The 21,177-nt window shown below is 41.4% G+C and overlaps 1 protein-coding gene across 1 annotated transcript in view; it reads right to left on the reverse strand.

Moving 5' to 3' along the window:
* HGSNAT (heparan-alpha-glucosaminide N-acetyltransferase) overlaps nucleotides 1-17,205 on the reverse strand; it is a 48,220-nt gene extending 31,015 nt beyond the window's left edge. Inside the window, exons 1-3 of the mRNA XM_075605338.1 lie at nucleotides 16,497-17,205; nucleotides 3,375-3,487; nucleotides 1,308-1,438 (exon numbers count right to left, since the gene is read on the reverse strand). Of these exons, the coding sequence (XP_075461453.1) occupies nucleotides 1,308-1,438; nucleotides 3,375-3,487; nucleotides 16,497-16,620 (368 nt within the window). The 5' untranslated portion in view covers nucleotides 16,621-17,205. The remainder of the gene's footprint in view (nucleotides 1-1,307; nucleotides 1,439-3,374; nucleotides 3,488-16,496) is intronic.
* Between the last annotated feature and the right edge of the window lie 3,972 nt (nucleotides 17,206-21,177).

Below are 21,177 nucleotides of genomic sequence, written 5' to 3' on the forward strand. Positions count from 1 at the left end.
ACAGCCATAAAATGCTGGGTGTGGTAATGTGCCTTCAACTACGGCATTTAATAATATATTGCTTGTTGAAAGGAGGATTAAACAGAGGGATAATCAGTTTAATACACCTGCTTCTCAAACAAAAATAATAATATGAAGCATATGTTACCTTTTGAAAAAAAAACAAAAAAAAACGTTTTATGTATTTTCTAGAAGTAAAAAAAAAATAATTTGCTCTCAAAGTGATTGAAGGCCCAACAGTGTTTTAGATAATTTTGCTGCACCTGGTTTCCAATTGATCTGATTTAGAGCCAACTAGTGACACCCCCACCCTGTGTTACACATGAAGCGTGTAAACCGGACCAACCACAACTACACTTGTGTCTCAGGTGCCAACATTTATCATTTAAAACAGGGGCCCATTGTAACTCGACATTTGCAGCTTACAACAGTACACGCTAGATAAAATGCAATGCCCACTCATTAGCCTTCTTCCCACATCAATGCGTATACTGTTAAATAAAGCCAGTAATTACACTCTTTTATAAAAACGGCTCTCTGATTACATTATGTGGTGCTACTAAGTTCTTAGTGACGCGGTCAGAATCTAGTTCCTGATGCAGAGCACTTGATGCAGTAACAATAAGAGTTACGAGCCGCACACTGCCCAGTGTCAATGTAAGGACAAAATAGTCACAATGAGCGGAATCCTCATGCATTATCTTTTTTATTTCCATGTGAAATGGACGACACTTGCACATGTCTAGCACGAACAAAACACTGAACATCTAAAACGGCACAGTGAATACACCATGTAATGAGCCAATGATGATAAAAATGTGACAGTCACACAAATAAGTTATGATGAATACAAAAAAGGGGTCGCAAAAACCCTCCACCATACAGCGATGGTAAAGAACACGTCTGAGACGTGCGAATGTGCTCAGAAAGGTCCACAAATCTGATTTGTCCAGTAATCACACAGCATGCAGTGACCCAAAAAAGTTTGAAACAGCTGTCTGAGTGGGCTTGCTGACCATTCATTTATTAATCCCAGGCTTTGGTGGAAAACCGCAAGTAAACTTAAAAAGGGATCCATGTTAAAGTGGAGGAAAAGCAAAAAGTGACATACAGAGTGTTCATTAGCATGTCATTACCCAGAATCCCTGGCTGCAGTGGAAGCACTGTATTATGGGGTAAGCAGGTTTGGAGACCAATCTGACCTAATAAGTGGTCTTTTTCATTACCACACAGAAAGATTTGCAATACACAAGCTAACTTCCTAGGAGGTATAAAGCTTCAAATACAAGTGTCATTTTTATACCCACCGACAGAGCTCACGTTTTGTAGAGGTGTCATTCAGCTGCAGGGTAAGGGCGTGCCGGGTGTCCACTACTGCAGCTGCAACACTTACATTTGCTCCAGCTGTGTCCACGCCAACTAAAGTTTGATACAGGCACTGTCAAAAAAGTAAAGCAAGCAAAAGGTTTATCAGAGATACTTGGGCAAATTATTATATAGTCACCAGAGTTTCAAAGGTCTAGATCAAGTGACTTCAAATGTTTCCATTGTTAATATATTGTTCAGTGTGAATAAATTGAGGAAAACCATGAATACACTTGGTCATGTTCAATAGATTTGTGTATGTACAGTATAACATTGGAGATTTCAGAAATGTTGGCAAACAAACAGCTGGGAGCAATCCAAGCAATATCCTACATGTGTTTTTTTTTTTTTTTTTTTTTTTTTAAATAAACCAGTTCTGTAGTATTAGACAATACTTACTTTAAAAAAAAAAATTTAAAAAAAATTTAAAAAAAAAATAAAAAAAAAAAAAAAAATCCCTCAACTCTTAATGCCATTTTTATTGAGTTTTACTATTCTGAGCATCCTTTGATGATTTCTATAGCAGGTTTTAGCACACCTCCCCAGCAGCGCAAGATCTTTTTAACACTTTCCTGCTCGTGATAATTTGTTGTAAATATTCCCCGCAGTTTGTGCTGCAAACGGTAACAGTAGATAATGTTACCTTGGTGATAAGAGGATACATTGTAGCTGCTGAGTTACACTGACTGAAGGATTGATTGAAACTGAAAGGCGAAAATTAAGTAAACCTCGGGAAGCAGAATCTTTTCTCACCGATCACGGGAGAACGAAATTGGTCGGCAGCTTAGGTAATTAGTTGACTGCAAAAGACTGCATACTGTATATTAAAACGGTATGTGAAGTAGTCATAGAAACTTCACATACAGCAGGGAGAGCTGTCGGCAGTGAATTTTGAAAGACTTTAGGTACAATCACTTAAGTCTCTGAGGAAACCTGGTCTACTCCTCAGAGACCCATTGCTGCACTATAATGACAATATCCTTTTTTAAGATGGTGCCGACAATGTAAACAGCACTGTACACAGAGTTTTGTAGGCACAAGTCCATCAGAGATTAGAATCTAATAGACACCGGAGATCACCCACTTTAAAAATGCAATGATATTGACATTGAGCTGCTGTACTCTTAGAAATATGAAATGGTGCATTTCTAGTAAACCAAAAATTGATGGGAAAAAAAAAAAGTAAAGTTCACGGTTTTAAATGCGTCTTTTAAAAAAAAATGTGTGGCCATTTTTCACCCAAAAAGTGTTCTCAATTTACAAAGAAGCCCAAAGAAACAAAGCCATTAAATGAAAGGGCAATCTTAAATACGGTGTGGTTCAGATCTCAACTCTGCTTTAAACTGCAGGTTTTTTTTTTAATGTTCTTATCCCTCTAGTACTGAACAGACGACAGAGAAGCCCAATGCTACATCCAACATGACAAAAATACACAGTAAAATACTTATATATTCTGTTGAAAAAGGGTCATTTAGTTTTAATCCTAATAGAGGTATATTAGTATTTCATCTGGTAGTGTTAGGAATTGCGAACAGGTGTCTGCCTTGTTGTGGCTCGCAAGCTTACAACGCTTTGGCCAAAGGGTTAAACTAAATGAGCCTTTTTCAAGAGAATATATAAGTATTTTACTGTGTATTATTGTTATGTTGGATGTAACATTCTCTGTCGTCTGTTGTATACATTTGCCACGCTGAATAGCTCTCCTTTTTGACACACACACACAATTTGTGGGGGCTCAGGATTTCCCAACAAGAACAAGAACACGAACACACACACACGAACGAACACACACGAACGAACACACACGAACGAACACACACACACACACGAACGAACACACACGAACGAACACACACACACACTTTGTGGGGGTTCAGGAGTTCCCAAAAAGAGCTTGCTGGGGTTGTGTGTTTTGTCACTCTAGTACTGAAAAAGTTTATCTGAGCTGTAACAATACATGATGGGAGTTGGTAAGCCATTAGAATGAGGGAAGGGTTGAATCGCTTTACCTGGTAGCACTGGTCAGAACGCCAATAGACGATAAATCTCTCACTAAGAAACACATTGTGGATTTGGAGCAAAGCTTGGTCCATTTTCAAAAGCACTGGTTTTCTAAACAAATCTGTTAGCAAAAGCAAACAAACAAAAATAAGACAATGCAGTCGTGGCACAGAGACCTTCATAAATTACATCATGTCTTCTATCAAATTCGGTACCCACAGATCAATTCTTGTATGTAACAATACTACTGCTGGTATGTTCAGTGCTCTATGAAGTACAATATAGGAACAATTAACACGATCTTGTAAATAATAAAAACAAATCTTACAATAAAGGGAACTGAGCAAAAAAGCTGCAATAACCTGTGCCTTATTAACACTGTCCTCTAATGATTATATTTTGGGATTCCGGCTTTAACTGTCTTGGTTAAAACCGGTAAAGACTAGAAGAAATGCAATTTAGCCCCAATGAAAATCATTGTCGTCACATGGTGCTCTTACTGAGCTGTATGAATATGGCTACGCGGGAAAGCAAGTAGCCACATGATCTGAGCGCGCTCCCCCCCCCCCCCCCAACACCCCCAAGACTTGAACCCCTTATATTGTACGTTCTTATTTATATAGCGCCAATACAATAAGTGCAGCAAAATCAGACAATAGGAAAGGAAATCCCTACCCCAAAGAGCTTACAATCTAAGTGGTATGATGGGAGACTTACAGAGACAGCAGGTGAGGGAATATGTGCTGTATATGGTAATAAAGAGAGAAATGGAACAAGCCATACAGGTCCCAAAAGGAAGGTTACTACAGTACAATTGAAAAAGGAAGACTGAATGGATACCTCTAGTCATAACTTACAACCCAATCATATCAAAGATCCACAAACCTATGATCTCTGGGAAGAAAAAAAAAAAAAGACTAAAAACTACATTCCAACAGCCAACCAAGATGGCATAGAAGCAGCCTACTAAACTCGCCAACGTACTTACTATTAACAGACTGACCTGCTACCAGGCAACAGAAATAAAGGCTCAAAAAACCAAGGATCATTCACTTGCAAATTCAACAATGTGGTTATTCGTACAGAATGTAGGAAACGTTACAACATGAACGATGTAGGAAAAACCAAGCATGGCCCTTCAAACCAGGATCAATCATAACAGATTAACCGTATCAGACATCTTCTGTCACTACAATGGCATGGTTTGTGTGATCACCTAAATACATACAAATCCTATATACTAAATCACACAGCTAGAACATATAAGATAAATTGAGACAAAACCAAGGTATTTCCATTAAACAAAATAACATTTCAGTGTTTTGCCTTCTGTCAAATCGTTAATCTCAAGTGGAATTCAAAATCAATTCAATATTTGGGCATCACCTTCTCAAATTTGATACCTTAAAAAGCTAATTCAGAGAATATTTTATCTAGTGAGAAATTGTCTCCCTTTAAAACCAACATGGTGGGGCAGAATAGAATATTATTACCTATAAAAGCAAGATTCAACCCAATATTTATTGCCTCCCATAAGGCTTTATCGGATGTTGTTAAAAGTTTTTTTATCCCATATCTACAACTCTTTACCATTACCTACATGGGATAACATTTTATTTAAAACTGAAAAATAAAAGTTCCCTAACTTTAATAGTCTAAATTCCAAAAATGTAAATTCTGTAGGAGTTAAAAAAAAAAAAAAAACCAACAACATTTTATCCAAGGCCTCAGATTTATAAATGTTTTACTACATTAGACAAAATATAGTCATATTGGTAGAATTAAAAGCTGTGGAAAAGATACAAGCTCCTCTATTCATGGTAAAAAGCAGGGTTGCTGACCTGTATGAATTTGCTCACATTATTTGTTCTATTACTACTTAAATATGGGAAAGTATTTTTGTTGATGCAGACAAAAGTTTTAAATCTGCATCTCTCCCACACAATGTTTTTCAGCATAGCGTCGCCTGGAGTCCCAGAAACCTGTATCAAACTGGTCTTCCTGACTAATCTATGTTAGTCTTGTAACAAGAACATTGGCACTTGTTGCACTTTGGACTGTAAGACTCCCTCCCATAAGAGACCACCATAAGAGACTGAGCAATATTGAGACTGTGCAATCATGAGCCAGCAAGGGATGGGTTTTATTGCAGAAAAGGGATAGATTGAAGGAAATAAGCAAAAATCTTATCAAGACCTAAGTAAACACAGTTGCATGAAACTTGCAAGAATTGCACAAGATCTAGTGATAATTGACCTTGCCTGACGATAGAGGTTTACTGATTAAAGGAGAAAATTCATACTTTAAAAAAAAAGTTTAATAATTTTTCAACATCAGTAGGATGCAGGGGGTCTCCAGAGCTGAACCCCCTTAATTTCAGAGCTGAAATTAATGGGGTTCCACCCCAGAGATCCCCTGCTTCAATCCTATATTAAAATAGAAATAAATATCTGCTAACATAGGAACAAGACCACCTAGCCCCCTACACTAAGCCACAGAAAGAAAACAGAAAAGTGTGGACAGAAGATTAGCTAGGGGCACAGGAAAAATGGCGTATGCATGAGTAAGAATGACTAGAGAATGAAGTAAAGTGACAGTTTTTGTACTGGTGTTTTCAGAGAGGTTGCTCGTCTTCACACGAGAACAGAGCTGTTCTATTAATCCAAATTGCTTGCTGAGGCTTAAATAAAACTAAATCTACTTTGAGAAACATGTTAGTGTCTTCAGTTCATCTAATCTTCTATTGCCCCAACATTATATTGTCAGTTAATGTGGAATACAATTTTGTACAGAATTACAAATTCCACTAAAACTTGAATACATTATTTATAGATGGGCCATCTTAACAAGATATCCCAGTCCCTTCTATTGAAAAAATATAAACAAATAAAACCACCACTGATAGCATTTTGCTAGCCATAAGATTTAATTTTATCAATTGGAAAGCATTGTATTCTCGCGCCCGCTGGTTGGTGGAAATTAGTGCTTTTAGTATATATGAAAGAGTAGCAGCAACTAAATTATCCACATGAACTACATTTCAAGCAATTTGGTCAGTTTGACATGAATGTTTTAAAAAATTACTTTCTATTGTAAATCTGTCACTGGTTCAATTATTTACTCTAAGCAGCAGCTGCCCTATTTTCTCTGCATTTTGTACACCTTTATAGCGGATTTCCTTTTATGTTACATGCAGTATTGTTTTAAGCACATTGTTTTTATTTTATTTGTAATATATTATGTTTTTTTTTTAATTTATATTTTGTCTGTTTATATAGTTTCTTAAATTTTCTTTAAAAAAAAGGAGAGAAAAAAAGAAAAACCACCACCTTGAAAACACTTTCCCCAAGTAGATAACACGCCATGGGACTTAATATTCACCAAAGGAAACATAAGAAATACACTGGAATGAAGAACGTGGGAATGAAAATACACTCTGCTTCTGGACTAAAAACGGTAATTGCCTAAATCAAGATACGGGCTTCATGGCAACATGGTATATATAATACACATCCTTATAAACACACAGAATCCCAGCAAGCTCAAGAAACCCCAACATCTTGTAATCAGGTAATGTTAGGACCTGCTAATGGTCATGCCTTGATGTGAGTTGCAGGCTTATAACGCTTTGGCCAAAGGGTTTAACTAAATTACCCTTTTTCAAGAGAGATAGATATATTTATAATTCACAGTGTATTTTTGTCCTATTGGATGTAGCATTGGGCTTTTCTGCCTTTTGTTGTATAATACACACCCTACCCACATTTTAGAGAAAATGTGAGCATACTAGATGGACACTTCTTCACCCCTCCGCTATTCACCCACTCACACACCAAGCTCCTGCTCATCTCACCACTCAACTTGTAGACTCCCTACAGAGTTTCTCTCCACCCATACGTATTAACTTGAGATTATAATACATACGAGTCCCCCTGTCCTGCCTCCAGTGCGGGGGAGCTGTTCAGTGGTTCCCCGGAGCTCCATGTGATTGGGAGGTGGGGGTGGCCATTTTGCAAATCATGCATACGCAGTGTGGTGAGGTGCATATGCGCAGTGCAGGAGGTGGGCACCATCTTGGGATAGCTCCACACATGCAGCCGCGGGACTACATGTCACAGAATCCTCCGGCGTGAGGGAACCACCACCCACCCGTGTATGCGAGTCGCAGCTTGACGCCAAGTGAACAAAACTATCCAGTTCACAAACTGGAATTTCTAGCGCTCAAGTGTGCTGTAATGAATAAACTACACGATCATCAATATGGGGTCTCTCCTTCGAAGTGCGAACTGACAATAACCCTTTAACATATATCCTGACCTTCGCCAAGTTGGATGTCACTGTCCACAGATGGTTGGCTGCCCTGTCTAGCAGTTCACTCTGAAGTACAAGTCAGGTCCCTTGAACATCAGAGCCAATGCTCTGTCCAGACGGCCTGGACTGAGTTCAACACCAGGCGATGGCCAGTGGGAAGAAATACCTGGCCCTGAAATTCGGCAATGTGATCAACCACGGCAATAGTGGAGGATAAGGTCGCTTTCTCCGAACTCAGTGGGATGTCAGTCGAATACACTTCCTGCAGCATACTGCCACACAGAAGGCATGTCCATCATGCAAGATACCATAATGAGATAGAAAGAGTTGGTGATACACCAGATGCGAGACCCGGTGGCTACAGCCATACGCTGGCCCATCCAAGGAAACAACCCCTCAGTGAAGCGAACTCCTACCGACACGGTCGCTGTTATCATGAGGGAATGGGACAAGTTCCGCATAGACTGTGGCCTCCTCTACCGAGTTATCCCCAACCACAACCATCCCAATAGGAGCTTGCAGTACCATGTCCTACGATCTCTGCACGATGATCACGGACACCTGGGAGTGGACAAAACATTCGGACTAGTAAGAGATAGGTTCTTCTGGCCCAAGATGCAGGAATCGGTGGAGCGCCATTGCCGGAGGTGTCTGCGGTGCATACAGCGGAAAAACACTGCCTACACGCGCAGCCCCAATGGGCCGCAGCCCTAAAGACCTCTGGTCCCATGGACCTAGTCTGCATGGATTTCCTCTGCATCGAGGAAGGTCCTCATAGTAACAGACCATTACACCGATACACTTTGCCTACCAAAGACCAGAAAGCTCTCACAGTAACCAAAGTACTATGGGAGAAGTACTTTATCCATTATGGATTACCTAATCGGATGCAGAGAAACCGTGTTCCTTAATCTAAGGACAGCTTAAATGTCCCACTGGATAATAGAAAGCCGTGACGTCAGCCGATGCAGATTCCTATTGGCCCGCGTGACCTGCACCTTTAAACTCAGAAGAGATACCAGCACCCCCTACGGAAGTATCACTGGAAGCAGGGGGTCCCCGGAACTGAAATTAATGCGGTTCAGCTCCGGAGACCCCCTGCATCAATCCTTGTTTTTTCTTCTTTAAGTTTACTCTTTAAAGCAGCAATATTAGTTATCGCCTACTGGTAAAAGACAAACAGAGAATTAAATAGTCAAAAATAAATAAATTCATTCATATTTTATTCTGTTAACACAGTAATACAGATACACCAGAGTCTTAAAATCGTCTGTGCCCCCTACTAACTTTCTACCCTTTTTTTTTTTTTTTTAAACACACATGTATAGGAGACAGAGTCACTGGAGTTGCACTTACTGGAGAAGGTGCCAAAAGATATGGTCTTCTCCGGGGGGGAAACAAAATGAAGGTTGCAATGTCCCACTGACTGAAATTTTGTGGCGATATATTTTCTATATTAAGTAGGAGGTGATATATAGATATATCGATATAATCACAATAGGTTAAAACTGTTTCCTTATAAGTTAGTTTTCTTATGAAAGGATTCTTATGGGTAGCTTGAAACTAATGGTATACAATGTATTAGTATCAAGGGCAACTTGAAACAGTGACAGGACATTTTTAGTGATAAGATTCCTTTCCTGGTTTCCCCATACATTATCGAAGGTATAAATGTATATTCTGAAAGGTGTGACCCTGTTTTATAGCCGTTCCTAGGGTTGTCTAGTTATTTAAACATTCCCTAGGATTCTTGTCTGTGTGTTATATTTTCTGATGTCTCTCTTTCCTAGCTCAGATATATAGATATATAGATATATCTTTCTTAATTCTTTATCTTCCTGAGAAAAATCAGTGTGTTTTAGCTTTGTGAGAAACAAGTACAGTATGTAATTTTGTCGTTAATGTAGCTAGTCAGTGATTAACGTCTTTGTCCTGAGCGTATAAGGCTGCACTTATAGTGGCGGCGACGCAACGGCGCCGTCGTGTCAAAACAAATACATTGTCGCCATTGCGTGCGCTTATAGTGCACACGACGGCGACAAAGCGACGGAGCGACAGTGCGACCAACAATTTGGCAGTTACTGTTATTTGATTTTTTCGGCGACTGTCTCTTCTTGCCAGTCAGGAGCTTCTCCGTGCTTCTGCCCTCCCGTTTTATGACGTCGCTGGTCTTGCAGCCAGCGACGTCGCCTAAAACTGAAGTACAACCCTGGCGAAGGGCGACGTCATCGGTCGTGTCGCCAGCACTATAAGCGCGGACTAAGAAGGGAGCAATGTTAACCATACGTTGCTACCTTCTTAGATACAGAAGTCATACAGATGTATCTTATAATATGTATCCTTGCTACATGAAAGCTGATTGAAGAATGAATAATAAAGAATGCCGATTTTGGAACTGAACCAGGTTTCCTGATTATAAAATAGAGTAGAGGCTTTTTTAACATGGACCACACAAGAAACCGCGACATCAGTCACAGCTTCCTATTGGGCCGCGTGACTATGGAGAGCAGGACACAATCTGTTGAGTAGAGACAATGAAAGGCTTCTTCTTCCATTTCAATGGACGCCTCGATCACAACTGCTTTGAGGAGCAGTCATGTGATCGCGCAAATGATTACATGCTCTTTGAGGTATACCTCACATTCTGGTGAAAATCTGGGATAATATATACATATACATTTTAATATTTGATAATATTAAAAGCTCCTAACTTTATTTATACAAAAAATTACCCCCAAAATGTGAAAGGGTAGATCCTGCAGATAAAAACTCAGGCACTTCCATGGCTGCATACAAAATCATATCGAACTACACACTATATGCACAAGTCCAGTGACTGAATGGTGACCTGAACCATTAATCTGTCCAAACAAGTCATTCCGGAACTCAGACACATCTACAGAAGTACTGTAGCATGTGACATTGTCCCCAAAACACCACAATAATCCCAAGCATAACTCAGAATATATCACAGAGTTTGCATGTGCTTCATTGGCAATTGTTGCTGCAGAACATCACAATATGTTCCAGTATATCACACTGGAAAGAACAATGAAGACGGCTAAATCTGCATATACAAACAAAAACGAATGTAAACCTTGGGCTGCTCTCAGAGAGGCCTGTAATGCTTTGTTGTAAAATATTTTGAGGCATCTCTTGCAGCAAGGAGAGAGGTACCTGCTTGTTTTCAAGGGGTGATCATGCTTGCCCATCCACTTTCAGCATCCGGGCACCAGTTGGGTTCATGTGGTCGCTCCTGGAGTGATCACATGATACATAGTGATTAAGTTCAGGCTGGTGTCAGGGAACCCCAGGCACAGTAAAGGTTTACTCCATTGTTACCAGAATGGGTTCAATGGCTTTTTGTTTTGCATTTGCATAAATAGAGATACACATTTATGGGCATCGATGAAGGAGAAAAGGAGCATAGCTTGACTGAAGCCATCTCAGAAGTTAACCAAACGAAAACGCATATGCGTATAGTTCATATATTTTGTCTCAGTGGCTTGTAGTTCTACATGTTCTTAAAGAGTTTGTCCTTATTACAAAAAAGTGTCCGTGAACCAACAATAAAGGCATTTTTAATAGGTCAAATTTAGCTAAAAAAAAAAAAAAATGAAAGTATACATTTCTAGTTTTTTTTAATTCTAACATTTCCATGGTAAACAAATGCTTTTCAGAGTTTCAACAATCTATATCTAATGTGTTTTGGCAATCAGACTGTTTGCTGTACAAGAAGACCCAAGTAATTATGATGCCATTAATAATCAAATCGATATCCGGGAAGTGCAAAACAAATACATTTTTCACAAGAAGCAATTTGGTAAACCCAATCTATTAGGTGGGGAGGGTTGAAGGCCAAGTTCACTAAACTGCGCTGTGACATACGACACCTTCCGGCCCGGTCACAATGCATGGCAGTCCTAGGTGGCAGCAACTGGGTTAAACGTACCAGCATCGGAAATCTCTATCCTGGGGAGATCTCTTTACTTTCCATTGACTGATGGAAGTGTAACATGCTAACGACTATGAACCAAGAAAAAGAATGAGATGAATCACATAAGGAGGTGTTAGGAGCGATATAGGTAGAGAGCTGCGGAGAAAAAGAGCAAGGACCTGTCCCGAGGAGTCTGGCAAGAGACACAGCGCGGCGACACAGCCCCCTAGTCCAGGGGTCTCCAAACTCAGTCCTCAAGAGCCACCAACAGGCCAGCTTTTTAGGATATCCTTGCTTCAGCACAGGTGGCTCAATCAATGGTTCAATTGAAGGCTGAGCCACTGATTGAGCCACCTGTGCTAAAGCAGGGATATCCATAAAACCTGGCCTGTTGGCCTCAAGAGCCATCTTGAGGACCGAGTTTGGAGACCCCTGCCCTAGGCTGGCAAAACAGCACATACCGGAGGTAGCGGATAAGATCCAGGAGAGAACGTTCTCTGTGTAAAGGGGACCTGTGTACGCGGAGGGTCCCAAAGCTGTGAGTAGACCAAGTGGAAACACATCAAGGGTGTCGCCCCAACGCAGGGCCGGCTGGGAGTTTAGCAGGGCTCTGTGCTGGGGGGAGAGCGCGGTGCCTCTTACCTTCTCCGGCATCTCCTCCAACTACGTCATGTTACCTTGCGTTGTCACAAGATGCTGGAGCTTACAGATGCCCCCACGCTCTCTCCCGGCAATCAGTTTAAATGTTGTGGGGAAGAGCACAGGGCCTCTGTAAACACGGGGCTGGGTGCAGAGACACCGATGGTATTGCCATCAAGCCGGCCCTGCCCCCACGACACTTCTGCATCCTTTTCATAGTACACAGCTACCGCCCTTCTTTGGGAAGTAATAGGCGAGCAAGTGTGCGCGTGCCTTGCGCAAAGTGTGCGCGTGCCTTGCGCAAAGTGTGCGCGTGCCTTGCGCAAAGTGTGCGCGTGCCTTGCGCAAAGTGTGCGCGTGCCTTGCGCAAAGTGTGCGCGTGCCTTGCGCAAAGTGTGCGCGTGCCTTGCGCAAAGTGTGCGCGTGCCTTGCGCAAAGTGTGCGCGTGCCTTGCGCAAAGTGTGCGCGTGCCTTGCGCAAAGTGTGCGCGTGCCTTGCGCAAAGTGTGCGCGTGCCTTGCGCAAAGTGTGCGCGTGCCTTGCGCAAAGTGTGCGCGTGCCTTGCGCAAAGTGTGCGCGTGCCTTGCGCAAAGTGTGCGCGTGCCTTGCGCAAAGTGTGCGCGTGCCTTGCGCAAAGTGTGCGCGGTACAGAGATAGATACATAATGTTAGTCAAAGATACGTGCCCTGTTGCATTGTCTGACCTCAGCCGGCTGAATACTCTCTTAAGTACATGGGACTTGGACTCAGGTCCCCGCCCTAGTATCTACATATTAATACATCTAGAGCAGAGGTGCGCAAACTTGTTTTGGTGCGCCCCACTTGCCTGCTCTAATCCTTTGAGGCGTCCCCTTGCTTACCTCGCGGTGTCAAATGGCACCGTAGGGTCGTGTGATGTCACGTGACCCGCAGCAGTTAACATGGTGACATCACATGACCACGCAGCATAATTTGACATCACGTTACCATGGTCATGCAGAAGGCTGAACCTCGGTAAGTAGAGGTTGCAGAGGCCTCGCGTGGTCCCAACACATTTAATTTAAATGCTTTGGGGAAGACCGCAGGACCTCTGCAACAGTTTGCGCACTGCTGATCGAGAAATAAATAGGGGGTTTCAGAAGTGGAAAAACAAATTTTTCAGCATGAGGGCGTCGCCTTCATTAATAGCGAATGTGTACCTGTATGTCTGTGACAGTGAGGGGTTAACCAGACTCTTAATAAAAGGTCAAGCCCTGTTTTGTTTACCTCAGATGCGAGTATTTGGGTGCATATTAATGCATAGCACTTCCCTCGGTCACAGGACAGGAGATCTATACTATTGACATTCAAACACATTATCTCTGGTTTAAACCGAGAGAAGCTATTATATGGGCGCACTTTACATTTAACCCTCATTCTACAGTCCGAAGCAGCCGCTCAGCAGTTTTCTAATTAAAATCTCCATTTAAAAAAACAAACAAAAAAAAATGGGGATTTTTGCCAACAAATGTCTTAACGGTAACTTCAGACTTTATAGAATAAGGCCCTTTGCTGAAGGAGAAACTTGCAATGCATTTAAGATCAGCAGATAGGTTGCATTTTATAGCGTGAACAAAGAAGTGAAAAGCCCAACTGCTTTACCACAATAATCTTTCTAAGGCAGGGGTGCGCAAACTGGGGGGGGGGGGGGGGGGGAGGGAGTGAGATTTTCTGGGGGGCGTCAACACTTAGAGGGCCCCACACTCTTCCCCACAATTTAATTAAATGCTGGGAGGAGCGCGAGAGGAATAATTCCCTCTTACCTGCTCAACCAGTGTCTGGCGGCACGGCGTCAAATGGCAATGCGACGTCACGTCAAATGACGCCACCGATGCCTGTGAGAAGGTAAGAGGGGCGGGGGCGCAAAGAAAAAAAAAAAAAAGTTTGTGCCCCCTGCACTGTGGGATGATGTTTTGCATTCAGCCTGTGGTGTATCTCTCTGCCCCTCTCAGTTTCCCTTCTCCATACAATAAGCACTGCAGGGCAGCACAGAGGATTTCCACTCTAGCTTATCTGCAGCACAGATTTCATATCCTGACACTTAGAAAAACTTATTGGCAGTGTCTAGATGGCAGCCAATTTAACTTCCCTAAAAACAACCAAGTATATTGCCCATACTGTGGTCATACTGTATGCTGTGGTCATATGCAGAACTTCATGTGTCAAAGCTTTGTAAAGAGCAAGAGGGAATCTCCCCTAGGTGGAAAGCACAGGGTCTCCGCAGCTGAACCGCGTTAATGTCATCTCCGGGGAACCTCTGCTTCCCAAGATACCTACCTTGGCAGGTGCTGCCGGTATCTCATGCGGGGGACTCATTGTGGCTTCCTATTGGCCTGCTTGATCCTTAAAATGCCAAATTACTCGCCCAGTCGGGCTACTACCTGCATAACCCAAATGTATGTATCTTGGGAAGTAGAGGATCCCCGGAGCGGACATTAATGAGGTTCAGCTCCAGATACGCCCTCCTTCCAACCTAGTAATACAACTAAACATAACCCCCTCCATGGAAACGTCCCTTTAACGTACACCTGCTTTAGGTTGGCATTTTACCTCAGCCACAATCCCAGTATGGTTTTGTAATGCTATTTTGCATACACAGGGGACACTAGAAGGATCAACAGAAGTGTTTAGAAACCAATAACTCAGATATGCATTTATAAACATGAGGGAAAAGGTTACAGATTATACTGTAGTTTACAGAATGCTTTGTTATACAGACTTTAGCCTATGCCCACTAAAGGGTGGCAAGCTTCAGCACATCTAAACTCCCATCCATGTGACTGAAAGTAAAGGTGTGATAAAGGTTAGCACCCTTTTGAGGATCTGGCCTTCAAGTATTATTTTTTGAAGTGTCCCAAATATAAAGTTGGTTCAAGTACCAGGCCCGTGGTTATAAGAAAAAAATATATATATATAATTTTAAAAATTGTTAGTGCTTTGTTTTTGACACTTAAATAATAAAAAAAAAAAAAAACAACAACTCGTGAACTGTAAAATTATATATAATTCTAATTCTCGAACACATGGGTTCGTGCACAAACTTGTCAAGACTACAGTTTTAGATTTTATTTTTACAGTTCACTGAGTAGTTATTTTTTGTATTTAAGTGTCAAAAACAAAGCACTAACAATTTTTAAAAGTATATATTTTTTCTGATATCCAAGGGCCTGGTACTTGAACCGGCTTTGTATTGGGAGACTTTAAAAAAAAATTTTTTTTTTAAAACACACACCATTAATAAAAATAACACCATATATTGTACAAACAAAAATAATAATAATAGATGAATACTTAAGTATCCTAACATGATACTTTCCAGACTTTTACATTACTGTTTTTTTTCACACCACCTAAACTTACAAATAACCCTTCCATGTCTACAAGATATAAACCACTTCCATTGTAGAAAGCAAATTCCTATTAATATGCAAGCATGTGGTCACCAACTAAAAATCAGACTTGATAAGATTCATCAATTAAGGAAGAAATACTTGTGCCAACGTTACAGTGGCTCACTTTACTTTTCAACCTTACTTACGGCACATTTATAGAATATCCTTCAAAGTAACACAACAGACAGAGTATGTCCCCATAACATGCTAGAAAATCCATGGGATAAAAAGATGCCAACATGGTACAAGACATCACTTGACCATTTTAATTATTAGACCTTCCTTATATATTCCAACATACCGTACACTTTAATTGATGGGAGGCTTAATACTGTACACAGTATTAAACCTGCCATCAATTAAAGTGGGATGAAAGTGAGACCTGCCTAAATATTCCACTGACATATTGAGGGATGGTGAGGGAACTTCAGGAACCCAGAGATAAAAGGGAATAGTTTTAATATCAAGTGCAAGCAGTGAATGAAATGTATTAAGTGGTGTATTAAGCGGTGGTGTTCTTGACATCAAGACCATCTCTACACCTGTTGATCAATGAGGGCAAACCTCCCAGCACCTCATTTACGGATTCCTTCAGTATTTATACTCCAATGACAGCCAATAAAAAAAGGTCTGACAATAAGAAAACATTTCTTGAAAAAGAACCAAGTATACATGTTAAAAAACAAAGCAGCGATCCTGCGCACCCCACTCGTCTCTTACTACTTAAAAAAAGGTGTCCCACTTGTCCTTTACTTGGGGAGAGAGGTGGCCCCTCTTCTCAGGCCAGGACAAGCTGCCCCACCTGCAGCACAGTGCTGTCCTGCTGTGGACTTACGCTCTGCCTGCAGCTCGGTGCTGATGGAGGAGTTGGTGCAGCTGGCCAGCAGGATGAGACTCAGGGCAGATCCCAGGGAGAAGAAGCAAGAAACAATGGTGCAGGAGGGCCAGGCCAACCCCATCCTCCGGACAGTGCTGCCGCCGCCGCCGCCTCTGCTTTCCTTTCCGTTGTTGCTGTTTCGCTTCCACCTCTTTCTCCTCCTCCCCCTCCGTTTTCTGACTTCCTCTCCGCTTTCCAGGGCTTTCCTGAGACAAGTGTTGCCAGCTCTCCTCTCACCACCGCCTCTTCCCCTGTCACTTTGTAATCCTCCTGGTTATTTTACCCCACGGTTAATCAGTGTGCCTCCTCTGGGATTACCTCCAACCCTGTCCCTGCACGGTATTTTTTATTTCCACCTCAAGCCCTCTTTTTTCCCCCTTTCCTATCTGGAGCCCCGCTCCCTTTCTATATTGCCTCTTCCAGCACACTATGTATCCCTGTATTTGCCTCCTCCTTTCCAGCTCTTCAACCCCTTTATATTATTTACCTCCCGGTCCCTTGTCTCTATAGGTCCTTCCCAAACTAGGGACACCTCTTTTCTTACACATCCACTGCCCCTAATATTGTTCCTCACTGTAAATTGTACAGTATTTGTACTCTCTGTCTGTGTCTTAATACTACTACAGCCCTCCTCTCCTCCCTAGAGGCAGAAACAGGATCAGCGCTGCCCTGCAGCAGCCGGTGCTCCTCCTATACCTAGCAGCCAATAACAATGCAGGCAGACCATGGGTGGGGTGCGAAGCCAGCCAATCAGCGCACAACCGATTACATCATGCTAGGGCTTCCAGTCTGAAAGATGCTATATAGCTATTTACATTTTAATAGCAGTGATTAAATAAGCCATTTGCGATGGTTTGCACTAAAAATATGCGATATGCTTTACAAATACTATAATTTCTAGGGTTCAGCAATGCAGTGTTTTCACAAATTGAGTGACAATTTAGCTCATTACAACTGGCAGGTTCAGATGTAGTCTTGGGGGTTGTTTGCTAAAGGCTGGGGGAAAACAACTGTAAATTAATTGCACCAGATTTATCAATATGTTTGATAAATGTAATGATGTTTTTGACACTGGTTTCACTCCAGTTCGCAGCCAGAAGACTTTAGTAACTTTAGTAAGAATTATAGTTCTATAATTTACATCTTAAAATATTTCATTAAGCAAAAACTAGGAACATATAGAAATTATATATATATTTTTATATATTTAAAAATTAGCTGACCTTGTCCCTTACTGTATGTGCTGGGTAATTTTGTTGAAACAAAATCATGAATGCCATACAATTACCACTAGGCTCTAATTTATCAGCCAGGTAGTGTAATACCAGTACACAAATCCAGAATATACGTTTCTCTTTTTAACTGTGTGCTAAGTAGTGAATTGGGAACTGCAGATGAATTGGTGGGCGGATACCAGGGTTAAAAGCTGCTAGGATGGGTTAATCAACACATTCAAAATTAAGAGGAGTTTAATTTTTCTTTTTCATGACAAGAAGCGACAGGTGAAATATTGCATGGCCTTGGAGCAATCAAACACACGCAGGCACAGGATTTAAAGCAAATCAACAGTTTTTATGGACAACGTATTACAAAAACAGTATAAATGCGCCATTACAGCTGGATAGTATGTTTCATGTGGTGCTAATCTGTTTAACTATAGCTTGAGTCACTAAGGGATGCTCGCGTTAATAGGAAAGCTGGCTCTCTTGATCTTTACTCCCAGGGACAAGCTTCAACAGTCTTTGGTTTGCTAGTATGATGTCAGCTTCCTATTTTGCCAGTTTGCATCAATGTATGAAGGTGCTTAGCATTATATGTGCTGCACTATTCCTGAGAAGTTTAGGTACTTTCATTGTTTCTGGCGAAGAGCGGCAATTCAAGTGGGTCGTTACCCCCTATTTTACATAGGATGAAGCAAGGTGTCTCCAACCCTCATTAATTACAGATCCGGGGGCTCCCTGCTTCTGAAGTTACTAACTAGCTGCTCCTGCTCGCTAGGTGGGGTTCATATAATGGCTGGTTTTCAAAGCGCCCGCGTCCTGCGGGTCAATAGGAAGCTGTGATGTCATCTGGTGTGGCTTCCTATTGACCCACATAATGTTGGCGGTTTAAACTTGCAGGAGATACTGGCAGCACCAGCAGAGGTCTGTATCTTGAGAAGCAGGGGGACCCCAGAGCTGAAATTAATGGGTTCAGCTCCAGAGACTTCCTGCCTCAAACCTATGGGGGAAAAAAAATGTTAAATACATTTTTTTTAAATGGCCCGTTTGGATTGCTCCTTGGTAGGCGGGGTTGCTCTACACTAGATTATAATGGATTTAACATTTACCCCTGTAAATGGCATACTTATCATTTATCTTTGCGATATGCAAATCCTCTGCTTTCGTGACTTATTACCACTCAAATAAAACATTGCAAATGAAAATGTTTGCTCAGCTTCACGGAGCAAATTGTGTCATCTTGATACAGGTCCACTGGAGTTCATTGAATGGATTATATGTTTTAGCACCAGCAACAGCTTAATAACAAATATGTATTATTCCTGTAGACTTTAAACCACTTAAAAAAAAAAATATATATATATATATAAAAGTAAATATTTTTAACGGCAGAATGTTAATTAACTATTTTAAGCAGATTTCGGGGTTTGCTATTTCTCAGTGATTCTGGGTGGATCTTGTTGCCCTGAGAACCATGCTTCAGTTTCAGGCTTTTCTTCAAGCATGTGTCCCAATAATCTGCAATGTTCAGCAACCTTCCTAAGGCTGCGCTTATAGTGCCCGTGACGGCGACACAATGTCGCTCCAAAACAAAACAATGGACTCCGTCGCAAGCGCTTATAGTAAGCGCTAGTGCGACCAAAAATTTGGAAGCCGGGGAAATTTGATTTTTCAGAGACTGTCGGCACATGTGACTGTCTCTGAACCAATCAATGACCCCGTCGCTGAAAGTTAAATTAGAAGTTTCACGGGTGGCAACGGGTGATGTCATCAGTCGCGTCGCCAGCACTATAAGCGCGGGCTAAGAGCTTTCAGCTTCCTGCCTTTCCAAATGTTCACCAAACATCAATATGGAGAAAGAAACAAACACTTAACAAAACAATACCACTAAGGCCCATCTTCAATATAGTCCGAAGCAGTCGCATTAGTTTGAATATCCCCATTAAAAATGTTTTTAAATCTCAACAGACGCTTCAGATTATATAGAACAGGGGTGACCAGTTCCAGTACTCAAGGGCTGTCAACAGGTCTTCAGGATATCCCTGCTTCAGCACAGGTGGCTCAGTCATTGTGACTGAGCCACCTGTGCTGAAGCAGGGACATCCTGAAAACCTCACCAATTGGTGGCCCTTGAGGACTGGAGTTGGCCTCCCTTGATATAGAATGTCCCCTTTAATCTCCAGCTGTTTAAAAAAGGTTAAGTTATAGAAGGGATTTCACTCTTTGGCTCTGTAGAAGCACCCCAGTTTGGCACCTCACCTCTTAGAAGTGGGGTAGCTTTATTATAGAGGGTCACTCACACCTTATTCTTTAACCACCTTTTATGAAGGACAATCAGATATTATGAACATGGATTTTTGAGGAAGTCTAAACTTTTCAGCATTCACAAGTACAATACAGCGAGTAGGCAATGTTCCTTAGGCCGTGCGTATAGTGCCCGCGACGGGCGACGTCGCCCAAAAACAAATGCATTGTCACCGCCGCGTGCACTTATAGTAAGCGCGACGGCAACAATGCGACGTCGCGTCGCAAATTTTGGTAGCTGACAATATTTAATTTTTCAAGGGCTGTCGCCTCATGTGACAACCCCTGAACCAAGCAAATGCCAGTACGCCCGCGACGCTGCTGCAAAACAAAATATAATTTTCGCTAGCGGCGACGGCGACGTCACCCGTCCCGGGCACTATACGCGCAGCTTTAGTTGACAGAGTTTGGGTCTCATTACCAACAGGAAGAAATTGCAGCCATTAACCAACTTTGGTTTCTGGTATCTGCTGATCTTATTTGGGGTATAACCAAACGATTTTCATTCATGTGTAAGTCAGACCCTCCAACATTTGGAAAAGGAAAATTGGCTCACTTTATATGCTACAGTGTGGGATAAACTAGCTTTCAAGCAAGTGATACCTCCTTAGAAGGCACTGTAACGTAAGCAATTTACTATACACAAAAATCATATTGCCAATAAAAAAAAGTGTATATATATATATATATATAGCAAATGGAAATATATATATATATATATATATATATATATATATATATATATACACACATAAATAATAGTAATGGTAATAAAATTACTCCTCTCTAGCTCATCGTTAGAAATACATCTTTTTAGAAAGGTATACAGGGATATAACTAATAAGTAAACATGGGAAGGATGTTGATCCAGGGAGCAATCTGATTGACAATATTTGGAGTCAAGAAGGAATTTATTTTTGCCCTTATGAGATCAGATGAAATTTCACTGGGTTTTTTTGTTTGCCTTCCTCCGGATCAATATACTATAGGTACGAATATAGGATAAAGTATCTGTCGTCTAAATTTAGCATAGGTTGAAGCTGATGTACATATGTCTTTTTCCAACTTCATCTACTATGTAACTGTGTCAGCCATCCAACCCCAGCTGCTTTCAT

The sequence above is a fragment of the Ascaphus truei genome, chromosome 1 (genome assembly GCF_040206685.1).
Source record: "Ascaphus truei isolate aAscTru1 chromosome 1, aAscTru1.hap1, whole genome shotgun sequence".
Classification (NCBI taxonomy): domain Eukaryota; kingdom Metazoa; phylum Chordata; class Amphibia; order Anura; family Ascaphidae; genus Ascaphus; species Ascaphus truei.